Below are 14,813 nucleotides of genomic sequence, written 5' to 3' on the forward strand. Positions count from 1 at the left end.
CCAGCAAGTGGTCACCTTCCCATGGAGTCATTAAACCTCTGAATGTCAGCTGGTGGGATTAGCCTGCAGACTTCCACACCTGAGCCCTATGGCAGGGACACAGACGTTTTGATCAACCATCACTAATTAATACAAAATTCATATGCAGGTTGTCATTGTTCTTGAGCATCGAATCATACAGATGCAATCTAAATAAGACTGATGAGACTACTACTGTTGATGAAGGTTAGAGTTTTGACAGTCAAAAAATAACCCAGTATTATTGTCAGTAGTTAGTAAAAACAAATACTCAGCTACATATTGCTACACCCATGTTTTCCCCAAAAGAAAAGGAGTACTTGTGGCACCTTAGAGACTAACCAATTTATCTGAGCATGAGCTTTCGTGAGCTACAGCTCACTTCATCGGATGCATGTTTTTCCACTGTCCCCCAAAGTACTTACGAAATATTTTAATGATGTTTAATAATGGAAGAAAATGGCATGCTTTCGGAACGTTGCGGAATTATCCCTTTTAAGTATTTTTGTTTAAATAGAAATAAAATTGCAGTAAAGCCCTCCATCTTAGAATATCAATGACTTTGCATAAGCCCATTAAGACTCATCTCCCTTTGAGGAAGAGAATATCCCCTTTTTACAGATGGGGAAACTGATGCAGAGCCATTGGCTTTCAGGTGTCTCAGTGATCAACAGCAGAGCCAGAAATAGTGCCACTGTCTCCTGTGGATTAACCAACAGTCCATGGTTTGCCCTGTCCTGTACAGTAACACTCTTTTAAAGAAGGGGAATATGGTCAGGAGAATGGGTTGAAGGGGGGAAAAAAAAAAAAAAGAGCGAGAGAGAAATTTTGTCCATAGGCTTCAGAAAGCTCTCCTTCCCCTATGTATGTTTGTCTGCATTTACTACTCAAACTAATGTTAGACTGCACAATCAAAAATACTGCATGTTCTCATATTTTTAGAACGATCAATTTCAGATTCAATTATTTAAATCCTGCATTTCTTCCCCACACCCTTATTTTTCTATTTGTCCTCTGATCCTGAACACTTCAAACAGCTTTACTAAATTTCCCTGAAATCATGGTTCTCTATGACTTCTGCTGGTCATCTTTCTAGTCTCCTTATTTTGGTTTCTCTTTTTATTGGTTTGATGAAATATGGAAGACAAAGCAGAAGCATGAGCGGCCTGTATCTTTGCTCAGTCAAACATGAAGCTTTCATCAGGTGATTGAGAAATACAGGTGCACACAGCTGTATTTTAATTAAGTAATTTTCTTCCATAAACCTGCAAAAACTTCTCCTTCATGAGAGGCAGGGTCAATCACCAACATTTATATTATTAAAGGTCTTTTCCCCCCCAAATATCCCTAGGAATCCAATCACCACAAGGATAAAGACAATTCAAAAGCTCCAGCATCTAATATTGTAGGCAGAATTTATCCTAGTTCAGGATGATTGCCATATCTCTCAATACTGTTTTTGGAACAGCACAAACCATTAATGTACTTAAAAAATGGAATGTGGTGTTTAACAGCAGGTGGTACGCCACAAAAAGGAAAAACTGACTAAGCTCACAACTCTGTATTAGCTCTGCTGTTCTTCCACTTATATTATTTAAGGTAGATCTGTAGCTACCCACATGACAAATTAATATTGTTCTTACAGCAGCCAGGTGCTTGGCATCACATTTTGAAACATCTATAGTCCTTCAGGGCTGAAAGCGTTCACTTCTTCAATCTATAACAGTTCCTCTAGAGGCCAGCACTTGGTTCACAATGAAACATGACTCCATAAATTAGACTGCAGAAGTAGCACTTTTATACGTCACTATCCATCTTGGCAGTTTCGCTGGAGGATTTTGGGTAAAGATCATCTCTCAGCATTGCAACCAGAGAAGGACCATCACAGCTGGCACCGACAAAGCATCTGCTACTCAAAACTGAAGACACACAAAGTCTATGAAAAAAACACATCCTGTTGGTTTTAGCATGCCTCAGGCAGTGGGAGAAGCTTCAGCAACTCATCTTCAAAAGGCAGAGAGCCAGGGCTCTAGAAACCTGCAAAAATTGGCTAAGCCTGCAGTCTTCATTTCTTTAAGCTGAGCATCTTCAAAGTCTACAATTCTAACTGTAGGGCACAGCAGCTGCCACTGCAGATTTGATCCTCTCAGCTTTTGGCAGCTCTCAACTTGAAATTCTAGCAAAAGAATTTTTCAAGTTCCTATTATTGCCTGTCATGGATTTATAAATATTGTGCACTATCTGCTGTGGCATGGCTCTCATGGGACGCCAGTGCATGCCAAAAGCATAACAGAATGAAAAAGAGTTCCTATTCTTCAAATAAATGCTAATTTTTTTAACTGTGCTCACACGATGTGTTTGGTGATCAGCTTCAATAGTACAGAATATATATCAGAGGGAAAAAAGCTGATTGTCTTTTCCAGCAGTATTCAGCTGCTACTTTCATTAAGCTTGTTTAATTAGATTCCAGATGCTAATTTGCAAGTCGATACCAGAGGGTGCAGGACAGTTTGCCTTTGAATCATTGTTTGTGATGTGATGGTCTTGCAGCACGCTACTACCTTTCAGTAGCCCTAGCAAGATATTCTGACAATTAATGCAAAAGCAAGCAGTATTGATCTTGACAGAAAAATATTAATCTACTACCCAGTTTTAATGAATTAATCTCCAGGGATTTTAAATTTCTCATCATTGCAATGTGTTTTAGCAATTGACGATTTTTATGTCCATACCATATAATACAAAGATTTGCTGCATTTATGTGATTGTTTACTCCTATCGATAGAACTATAATTAATATTTATTTTGTTTTTTAATCTTGTTGAACTTCCCACTGTGTACAGTAACCTAATTTTCAGTGTTCAAAAATGTAGAATTAAGTTAGACTTTTAACCTGTTAACCACAGTAGAAAAATGGAGAACGTAAGTCTTTAAAAAAAAAAAAAAAAGAAGTCCAATTGAGTCTTCTCAGTTAGCTCTTAGGTATATTAGATTGTTCTGATGTGTTATTATATCACTATTTTAATTAACAGAATACTCAATAAACATAAAACCAAGCTTAAATTATATGCTAGTCTTGAGACCTACATATCAGTTTCAACAAATTGGTAGACTACATTTCTGCATGCTTGATACAATAGTGAATTTCTCCTGCCATTTAAGGTTGTGTATGAAGACAATTTAATTAGGCTGACCTTAAGTAAAAACAATTGGAAGTTTACCAATTTTTGGTGCTTTAAAAAAAAAAAGTTACACTCAAAAATTACTTTAAAAACCAAGGATCTTGATAACTAATTGAAAATGAGATTTAAGGTTTTCCTTTCAAGATGGCAAAAAATTATGCTATTGAATTTTAAGAAGGGATTGTGCAGTAGCTGTTGTTCCTAAGGATTTTAGGCCTTGTTGTCAATTCAGGCAGCACATGTTAAAAAACACCCAGTTATACAGGAAACTGGACAGAGTCAAAAACGTGATGTGCCACTCTCACAATGGTTTGCATTACATGGGTGGAGACTCAACCTTTACTTTATATTTAATGGATTTTTCTGTTAGTCGCACAACCTTCATGCTATTTAAATGAAGGAATGAGTCTGAGTGCCTAATTAAAAATATTCCAAATTCTGACAACATTGCTTATACATTCTACATGCTAAATGAAGTCCTGTCTCATTAGGTGCCCTCTGCAACAGCAGCTTTGCAATTGTGATCTTGTTTGTTATCAAAACTTAAAAAAACATTTTAACAGAACTATAACTACTTCATATGAAACGTTCTGGGAAGAGTCTCTCTAGGAGTAATTTGAAAAGTGATCCATTTATTGCCCATTGTGTAATCTTTTAACGAATTTAACAACCGGAAAAGCACTCACTACTAATTTTTAATCAATTGTTAATCCACATGAAGTTACTCCGTAAGAAAATTTAACAGAATAAACCAATACACTTAAAATTGCAAATTTAAATAACTTCAGAGAGGAATTCAGTGGAGTTATAGGATCACACTGCTGAATCAACTGCATAAAGATTTAAGAAATTGGTCTATAGCAGAGATGTAACACAGATTAGTGAAATCTGAAGACATTTATTGTAGTTTATCAACTTTCCGTTTTGCCGCTATGTGATTCAGTTAAACACTAAATACCTTAAAGTAATGTTATAGCTTATCTTTGATGTTCCAATGACAATTATGAAAAATAATCAAGTGTTAGCGTCATTTTTAATCTACTTCAAACTCTCAATTTTGTATTCGATTCTCATTATTTTTCTTTAACACGTGGAATTATTAATCAATTGCAACTAGAAGCAGCAAGCATTCAAGGAAAGTTTGAAGAGATTAATGTGGTTTAAAGGAGGCCCTGACATTACTGAGGCATTTTACCAGGTATAGTCATAGGAAGCATCTTAATTCTTTTAGTTTTATTTTCATCAGTAGTGTATCTGCAGACAACTGTGGATTTTTCCCTTTTTAGGTGAATAGTTATTGAACAATAACTGGTTTTTAAAAATCCTAGTATACCTTATATTCTACATAGGTGTGAAGAAAAGCTATACATAAATAAAAATAATGCAACGGATGTGTTCATAAACAGATATAATGAGAATGAACCATCTTATTCAGGCGCATCATGTATCCAAAACTTGATCATGGCACCACTGCTTTCAGCTTTTACTCTTAAATTATTACGGTTGCATAGTAACATGCATTTATAGATTACTCAAGTTTGATATAGACCATCAGCAAAGCAACTTATAAATGTTCTGATAACGTCTTTTAGGTAGATCCTGAAGATTGGAGTACAGTTGTTATTTGAATGGCCACAGCCAACTTGAAATCTAGTCAGTTTCAAAAATGAGTTAAAGGTAGTTTCAGGTACTGGCTTCTGCCAATTTTTGTGGTTTTATAATCAAATTTTCCTTTCTTTAAAAGAACGTAAAAGATATACAAGGAGGGGAGAGAATGAGGAAATGGACTATACAGGGGAAAGAGTGAAACTGATTATACAGGGACTCTCATATACCTAAAGTAACCTATAAACAGAATTATTTCTCCTCCAATCTTTCACCTACATTAACCATAGAAGCTTTTGTAAGAACCAATTAAAGAAATTACAAACAGCAGTACTGGGATTTGTAAGTTGGCTGTGTCCATTTGAATTTTTTGACAGCTCTGCCATGAGCCGGCATACTACAGAGTGACATTGGGAGCAGGAGGGTTACGTTTTTTGTTTTAAACTAAAGCAACATTCAAGATTAGCATCAAACCCATTTGATGTATGTCAGTGTTTTGAGAATTACTGAAAGAAGAAATACTAAATTAAAAAAATCCAAAACATTCCTTACCCCCATGTCTGGTTTGTATTTATCTTCAAATACTGCCATTGCTGCCAATGATCCAGAACCTACAATAATAAGGTTAAGACAATTATTTAAATTTTGATGTAGTTGTAAAGTAACTGCTGAATTGCTATAGAGTATTTTTAAAAGAAAACAAGAGTGTCAATAAAACGGCAACACACCACAAACCTGACTTAAGTTCATTAAAATACTGACCCTTATTTTACCACATGCCATTTAAATGTCTGTTCTCATGACAGGTGACACTTACTTGAGTCCCAAATTTACCTCTAGTCCATACCGACTTGGTGTGGTCCAATTTTTATTAGTGTAAATTATTTACAGTAAAATGCCGAAGCATGAAAACAAGGTTATAGAAAGTGAGTTAAATGAATGCCAGAGTTTATATTTTCTGTCCCACTCCTGTGCCTTGCCAGGTTGCAGGGTGTAACACTAAATACCAATACACTTAGAATAGATTGTTTTAATGAGCTGCCCTGGGATAGTCATTTTGACACATGGAGACAAGAGTACCAGCAATGGCAATAGCTGCTGCCACCAGGTTATTTTCCACTTCTACTTTAAAACTATTTATTATGCAGCATTTATTTTGAGCCATTATTTTTACTTTGTACTTTGAAGAGTAACAGGAAATAGACAAAATGGCAAATATGGAGCCAAGCATTTAATATCACATCTCTGATCCATTCAAAGATTGCACTACAAGGGTACTGATGCAACAGAACCCCTCTTTTCCTGAAACAATATAATTGCAGGCTTTATACATAAATCTGCACTTCCTACACATGGACAAAAAGCAGCTCAGCACTATTTGAAATTTTAGACTTGATTTGTTCAGAAAAGAGTGGATTCTTAGGAAGACATCATCTTGTCTGCACATGGCCCTGACAATATTTCAGGACGCTCAACTTTTGGAGAGCGAATAAAGTTATCTACAATTTTTTACTCCAATTAAAATTTTTTTTGGCATTTATTACTTTTTAAAGTGTTTTGCATAGTACTATCTGTTTAGCTGGGTCACAAAGAAAGCCGTATTTTCTATTTAAAATGATTTGTGTACATCGCTTGACCAGCTCAATGGTTTAGCAAAAGAAAAAGACAGCGATTAAACAGTTTCAAATGAGGTATCCTGCTGATTTTATCCAGTCTGCTGAATGTATAATGAAAAAGGAGAAGCTGACAGTGACACTGTTGAGGAAATACAGACTACCTTATCTGAACCATTTAAGGAGGTCCAATTATAGATCAAATTTAAAGGGTAGAAACAGCAGATTTACAGACACAAATCAATGAACACAGTAATCCCAATGAATATGACAGATATTCCTGTTACAGAATATTGCTGTGGTTGAGGATCATTACCTTTACAGTACCAAATACATCACATCTAAAAGCAGTAGGCTGCTCCAAGTGTGTACTTGTATTACAAGCAATGACTATTCATTTAGGCCTTGGAGCAATATGTGGATTCCATTTTTTAACAGTTACAACTGGAAACAAAAAGAATTTGAGGGAGTGGCAGCAGAAGAGAACCATATAAACAGATGTTGTCAACAGACAAAACAGCAAACAAAAGAAATTTCACTCATTCTCTAACCAAGGGCAAAATAAATTGTGTTCTGGAATAGATATGGGACCCTATGTATAAATGAAGATGCAAAAACAAAGCTAGTCTAAGTGAAATTATATGGAAAAGCAATTCTAACTGGAGAGATAAAGAGCCATATGGGGGATGGATCCCCAAACTATAGGTGCCTCCTTAATTCAGATAAGGCCCTCTGCAAGCAGGATGGGAAGCCTACTGAAAATACTAGAAACCAGTATGTTAGAACTGCTTATACTAGGATCTAGGTGTCTTTCACATGATTAGTACGATTGCACAAAATATAAAGTTTCCAGAATGTAAGTGTAAAAGTAATATTTCAAAGACAAGATTATTGTTCTTCAGTAATAACCACATAAGCGAAAAATTTATATTTCTTCATTTTCTAAAACTTCTGTTAACACTCCCCCATTTTATATATCTTTCTTTTGCACATACACTTCCTGTGTACACCAGTGGATGCTCTTAGAGAAGAGGATAGATAGCTTTCCCAACCATCCACTTATTCTACATAGCACTTGTGTTGTTCTCTTTTCAATTAGAATGGTTTTTCCTTATAAGCAATAATCTCAAAGAAAGGACAAATGGAATAGATGTTGTCTTCCACTCCACCAGTTGCTTGGGGAAGAGATCCCAAAGACAAAATCCTAAGTGAGTTTTAAGCCCAAAAGGTTCAGAATCCCAGGACAAGAACAAAGCAAACTTTTAAAGAAAGGAAAGTCTCTAGAGTTTAAAAAAAGTTACGTAACATAATAAAAACAATGCACGATTTAAATGCTCCTTAGAGTTGCCCGTTATTATTTATACTGGTCAAGATAACAAATAAGTATTAGATTTGAAATTCAAATTAAAAAATGAATTTAGTTTATCCCACATATAAGGAAGCTTTCAAAGAGGTGCTGAAAGGCTGCTAAATTTTGAGACCTGTATTTTTACATTAGTTAACCTACATACATCCACAAAAAATGGAAGTCCATGATGGTGCTAACAAAACTAGTGAAAATAGAAAGCAGAGCTTGGAGCAGGAGTGCAATGGTTCTCTACAAATTCTGAATTGTACGTCTTGAGTTAGTAAATCCTGAGTATTTGTTTTATATTTACAGTACAGTTTTACTGCCTCACATTTAAAGAAAAGTGCCCTGATAGGAGGCTTACTGAACAGCCCAACGTTCTGTACAAGAACAGAGTTCAAGTCTTCTGAGGACGTATGGATTTTTGAACGATGGAGCTCAACAGGGACTTTGGGTAATATCTGAAATTTATAAATTGTATTTTTATGCTTATACTTGCAACCCAAGATTATGGATGCATTTTTAGAAGAGTAAGTAAATACATTTTATTATTCTGCATTCCTCTAATAATCCAAATAATCCACTACTTGACTACACTGATGTGAGGTACTTTGGAGAGTGAGCTTGATTCATTCACACTAAAAAAATGTATCAATTGAAACAGTTTAGCAAAAACTGCTTAAATTCTTGTGTACAAAATGATGGATTCAGCCATTACATGAGATGTTTGGCTGTCTGTAGAGCTGCAGACCTGGCAGAACTTCCCAGTGGCTGTCAAATGTATGATCCAGACAAATTCACAATGTTCCAGGTATTCTGGATGCCTTGGGAAAGTTATATATTATGACTGGCAAGCAGCCAATAAAAATCCATGGAACTAAGTGAAAGCTGGACATCCAATTTTTCTCATTGCAATGCCCATTCAAAGCACAGAAAAACCAACGTCCTAAGGGACTGTGGGTAGCCTATGTGTATGTGGGAACCAAAACTGTTCTCTTATTTATGTCTTCTATATCCACCAAACAATTTCTAACAAGCAAGCAGAAAGAAGTTAAACATTTTCCAGTGCTAATGCTTGAAGAGATGTAAAAATCCTAACACTGCAAAATATAATCCATTGCTGTCTATTAGTTAGGGAAAGAAATACAATTATTAGAAATGGGACGAGGTAGGAGAAGTAATATCATTAGTGGACCAATTTCTGACAAAATAAAAGGTATTACCTCACCCGCTTTGTCCTGGAAGCAACAGGGCTACAACAACACTGCAAATTACTACAAATTCTGATGAGAACTTTAAGCAGGGGTCAAATTGGGCCAGTTCACAGAAACATAGTGAACCAGTGTGCTTCTCTGGTGGCTGCCCCTTGTGCTTGAGATTTTAAGCTTTAATTTTAAAAGAGTTTCTAGCCCTCATAGTTGAAAAATAATCTTCAAATGTGAAACAAATGTAACTGGTATAGTGATCTCTGCAAGCACCCTTAAACAATAGCTCTAACAGAGATGGGAATGGCACCTATTCAGCTCAATGTTATGTTAATGATACAGACTATTAATCTTATCTATAAAATAGGTTAACCACTGATTAAAGTATGAAATTATTAGGCAATTATAAACATCAGAACAATCTACTGGTAAGTGGCATTTCACTTTGGCATCGAAAGAAGACACGCCGGGGTGTAAAGGAAAACACCACTCATTTTCCCTGCAATAAAACCGCTGTCTTTAAAGAATTGGAGACAGATTTTTCAAAAATTTTCAACACCCAGGAGCTGTCACTGGGAAAAGTTGTAAGCTGCTGGGAGTGGAGTACTTTTAAAAGACTGCCTACTTCAAGCAGGTGATCAAATGGGAGCTGCGATGGGATGTCCACCTCACACTTGCCCAGAAGGGGTTAATGGAGGCCAGATGGGTCAATTAACCTATTAGGCTGATGGCTGAGAAGAGACCCCTAATTAGGGGAAGCTCACCTGTGTGGGAACAGGTGGGGTTTCTATAAAGCCAGGGAAGTAATCTCCAGTCACTCCCTAGGAGAAGGAAGATATGCTTGGAGGCTATAGAGACGAGTAGCCCATGGTTGCTCCTTGGGAAGAGGGAGTAGAGAGGCTGGCAAACCCCACAGGGAGGCATGCTGGTGAGGGAAGCAGCCAGGTTGGGGACCGAACAGACATTCACTGCATGTTCTAGGGCCCCTGGGCTGGAACCAGGAGTAGAAGTGGGCCCAGGTTCCCCTACCCAGCACTGGGGAAATGACACCGGTGGGGCAGTCAACGGAAAGACTGCCTGGGTCACTGTGTAAGTGCCAGAGACTTTGAAGGACTATACCCTGGAAGGGAAAACGTACAGTGACCCGGACATAAGGCTGAGTCATGAAGAGGCAGCAGCAGCTTGTGAAGCGTGATAGGGGCTGCAGACCAGAAGAAAGAGATGGAGTAATGGTGTGCAACCGCAGGAAGAGGCATCAGCCTTGCAGAGCTAATCCCCAGAATAGCCAGGAGGCGGCGCCATCCATGCGGTGAGTGGAATGCCCCATCACAGGAGACATTGGACACAACTTCTTGTGAAAATTTGGCCATAAAAACTAAGGACTAAGGGCAAATTTCTAAATGCACACTTAGCACAATGGCACAAAGGGAAACCTGCAACAGTTATGTTTGCCAACTGTAACAGCAACTTGGATGTGTGAAATTCATCTGGAAACGTGCTCTGACTTTATATAGACAGCATCCAATATAAAATACCAGCAGTTGAGATTCAACCTCACTGATTATCAAAAGCATAGCTGTTCAATTAATTAATAATTAATGTCTCAAAGCCACTGAAAGGATTAATAAAGCACTGTTATACTTGGTAATTCAATGAATTATTTATTTAATCTCTAACTAATCTCATATTCAACATAATAATCATATTACATATTTGCTTTAGATATGTTTAACAGCATCTCTTTCTTCAGATCCACACAGATACAAACACCTCTTCTTAAAAGTTATTTGAAAGCTGCATAATTACCATGCTTAATTAATAAAACAATCTTATAATGAAGAACAAGTTTTTCAAAAGTGCATTGTCTGATCCATTCTAAAAGACACACACACTTCCAGATATGTAGAATCAGAAGCACAGCTTCAGTCAGAAAGCTTCATCACATTAAACTAGTTTTTATTTCTATGAACGATCAATTTAAGAACTGTAAAAACTCAGTAAACATAAAAAAAATACAATAGTATAGCACTTCCAATGATCTGCCAGCCCTAAAACACAGTTAACCTTGCACATGTTTTCCGTAAGCATCATTTTAGGAAGATGCTTCTTTAAGAATTAGTAATTAACCTAACAGTTAAACAAGTAACACTGTAAATTGCTAGACATGTTGAAACATTCAAATAAAATTTTAAACTAAGATTTGAGAGGTTAAAATCTGTAATAAAAATCTGGTAATTAGTCTGGACATGTGACCTAGCATTTCTGATTAATTTTTAAAACTGCTTTATGGAATCTGGCATTCCATTAGAATCTGCCACAAGGTTAAGAAACAACAACAATGGACTCTGTTGTAATGGAATTTTATGTTAGAATCACACTTTGTCCTTTACATAACCTAGGAGTTTCAAATTATCTTAGCAGTTAACTTCCATTTTAAAATTTTAGTATTTGCACTAAAAAAAAATCCAGATGTTGTAAGTTATTCCCCTCCCCTTCAGTTTCATAATTAATTGCAATGGCTTTTTAAAATCAGCTTAACTGGATTTTTTTAGCAGAACTTTCACTGCAGAGAACTTCCTACTGCTTAACAGCAGTCCATTTTCAGTACCCAAGGACCTGTTTGCTACCTCAGCCTGCCATTCTAGAGGAGGTATTCAGCATTGAGAGAGTAACATTTAGCACTTTCTAATCCATCAGTGTCAGGGCTCCCTGACAGGGCACTTATTCACACACACTCATTGTTATTCAATTTGCTGCTCATTCTAGGTAAAAATTCCTTGCTCTCCACAGCCCCATCGATTGGGATCATTTTTCAATCTGGTTCCTGGCTCAGTGGCCTAGTCTCTCGGTGGTACTGCTTGCTCCGCAGGCCGACATTGCCAATGCATGAAGAGCTGATTTATGAATATAAAACAATGTTGGTACCAAGGGATTAGGTTCAGCCACTAGAGACCACTGGAATACATCTTACTGCTGCCGAAAGCTGAGCTACAGACTTCAAGCAGTTTAATTTTATGCATGTATTTCATTATAAGTCTTGACTAGAAGCTTTTCTAGACAAGACAAGCAATCAGACAATCTTGCATCGTTTGCTGAAATCCAAATTTGTCCTTTGTCAGCATAAACAGTTTAATTTAATGCTTTCACTCCTGAGTAAGCACTGAGTTTCTTTTAAACCCTTTGCAAAGGAAGACCATCTGTATTCATCCACAAAAGTACTTTTACCACTCACTACAGAAAAATCTGTTTTGCCCTTATATAAAACTATCCATGGTGACCAAAAAAATTTACCAGTTAATTTGTACTAATTTGTCATTTGAAAACATTCTTTGGAGTTAAGTGTGACAACGTACGTTTTTTTTTTTTAAATTAGGAGTTAAACAAACAACAACAACAAAAATCCTTAAGTTCCAGATGCATCTGTAAAGAGAAGGGTATAGCCATCTCCATTACAAATAGTATGCACGTCTGAATCAGTGAAGCAACCCCTATAAAATGGAACCTATTTGTAAACCATACAATGTGTGTACCTGTTCCAGGTACTGAGCAACCAGATGAAGCAGCATAAACTTGGTTTCAAACACACAGCGTATGAAGACAGATTCATACTGTGCCATTTTTCAAATACTGATAACTGTCTTTGGTCTGTAATGAGGTTTCAAAGTTCCAGCCCGTTATCCCCAGCTTCGCACCCATCAGCCATGTAATTACCACTACTCTTGACTTTCTCTCTCTCTCCTTCTTAAAGGCAGCCCACCCCAAACCAGTCAAATCTACCACTTCCTGCCAAGAACCTTGTAACCCACCTCCACTTCTTTCTGCACATCACAACAGCACCACAATCTTTAGATGTTATTTAAACATTACTACTGTACAAGCTTTAACCAAATTTATTTTAATTAAGCATGGAACCTGTCTGCACAATGTGGACTAGACGGGGTAGAAACCGTACATTTGGTGCTGAGTATGGCAGCATACAGGATGTTCTTTGGTAAACTGGAGATTACTTTTTGTTTATGCTTTTAAATAAACCACAGAACTGGTACATCAGAAAATGAAACAAGTTTAAGCAAAAGAGAAATAAAATGGCTAGAACTGTATGTATATCTTATATGAACTGCTCCTGTTAGTTGATTTTCTTTAGTCAAAATCTGTAACCCGCCTAGAGAACTATCAGACTTAAAGCTTTTTAAAGCAAAAGTGCCAAAAGAAACCATATCGATAAAAGCAGATTGCACTCCTACACCACGAGTTCACTAATCAATCACTACCTATTCACATTATGAAATGATTTATGGTTTTATATTTGATAATGTATTGGTTTTAGAGCACATTATAAAATATAAAACCAAATTAATAATTATATTTTAATTCTATCAAGAGCTAGAGTAGATCATGACATCACATATAATACAACTGTTTCATTAATTTTATATGCTAAGTAAACAATTTACCAGTTTCTAAGGTAATGGCACCATCTATTGGTCTAACACCATCTTAGCAGAATATCTGTAAATTAATCAGAATTCACATTACAAACTGCACAATCCTGTTAATTTACGGTGTTTTACTTTAGCAACCTAAAAGGCATTTAAAACCCTAATTGCTAAAGGATCTGTGTTATAAATAGGGATGCGTTAGATGTTAGTTTTTTTAAAATGCATTATCTCTTTGTTTAATATATTAAATCAATTCTTAAAGGCCATAGTCTTTCAAGCAATTACCTTGTAAATAGATGTGTGTGTGTATATATATATTCATCTCTCTCTCTCAAGCACTAATGAGAAACCCATTCTCAGTAATGTTTGTGAGAGGCATCAGAAGGAAAGCTTTTGTAAGTTGTCTAATATCAGCTTACTAAAGGAGTTTAGAATGTATCTAGTTTTCACTCACATGGAAGAAAAAAAATTAAAATTACACAAAAGTAACGATGAATTGTAGTGTTCTCATGATCACATTTTGTCTCCAAATTCTTCTCAAAGACACTCTGCAGACACCAGAAATGTTTTTATAATCCAGTCAATAAAAGACATTCTTCTACCTGTGTTCTTCAGTTCTAACAAATTAAGTAGAATGCTACGATGCCAATAAAAATAGCCCTATTATTCCTGTCAATTCAGTAGGGAATAGCATGGGGGGGCTGGGGATAGCAAAGAGGATGGCATGAGGGTCAAATGGATTGGTAAATAGGAGCTCAATTAACCACAATCCCTAGTAAACATCCATTTTTTTCAGCCCATCTATTCACTGATGTGGCATTCTGCAGAATGGGCAAATTATAATTGAGAAACTGATGGACGCATATTAGGTGGTGGAGGGAGAAGCACAGGTTGGGGTAGATATCCTAAAGTGTTATAACACCTCCTCCTGGACAGAGGTACCACCCCAGACCTCCAGGGAAATATCAGTGATCCATTGCTTTGGTTGTCAGTGTTTTAGAGAAGCAGAATCTTTGGCCATTGGGGTCTGAGTCAGCAGCAACAAAAAAGTCATCCTGTTTCTAGACATAGTTGTTGTGGCAGCTGATTTTAAGATATTCTAGTTAGATGGAAGTTCTTACTGAAGACAGCCCTTTAAAACTTTGAAGAATATACCACAGAGTATTTTATACGATTGATCTGAGGAGTCTGAAAAGCCTGTGTAGAGGGCAATGAGTAACCTAATTTAAATTTCACTTCAAACTTTCTCCATTTGAAACTCTTAGAATGACAGTAACCATACTAGAGATGAGGACAAATTTAAATACTGTAAATCGGGGTGTCAAACTCCTGGCTGGCAGGACAGATCCAGCCCACTTGATATGTTTATGTGGCCTGCACATTACATTCACATTCTGCAGAAT

The 14,813-nt window shown here is 36.6% G+C and overlaps 1 protein-coding gene across 1 annotated transcript in view; it reads right to left on the reverse strand.

Annotated features, from left to right (window-relative positions):
- The window catches only part of PSMB7 (proteasome 20S subunit beta 7), a 42,398-nt gene that overhangs the window by 14,203 nt on the left and 13,382 nt on the right, over positions 1–14,813 (reverse strand). Inside the window, exon 6 of the mRNA XM_084649958.1 lies at positions 5,358–5,416. Within this exon, the coding sequence (XP_084506084.1) occupies positions 5,358–5,416 (59 nt within the window). The remainder of the gene's footprint in view (positions 1–5,357; positions 5,417–14,813) is intronic.

Source organism: Lepidochelys olivacea, assembly GCF_965140295.1.
Source record: "Lepidochelys olivacea isolate rLepOli2 genome assembly, chromosome: 16".
Lineage (NCBI taxonomy): Eukaryota > Metazoa > Chordata > Testudines > Cheloniidae > Lepidochelys > Lepidochelys olivacea.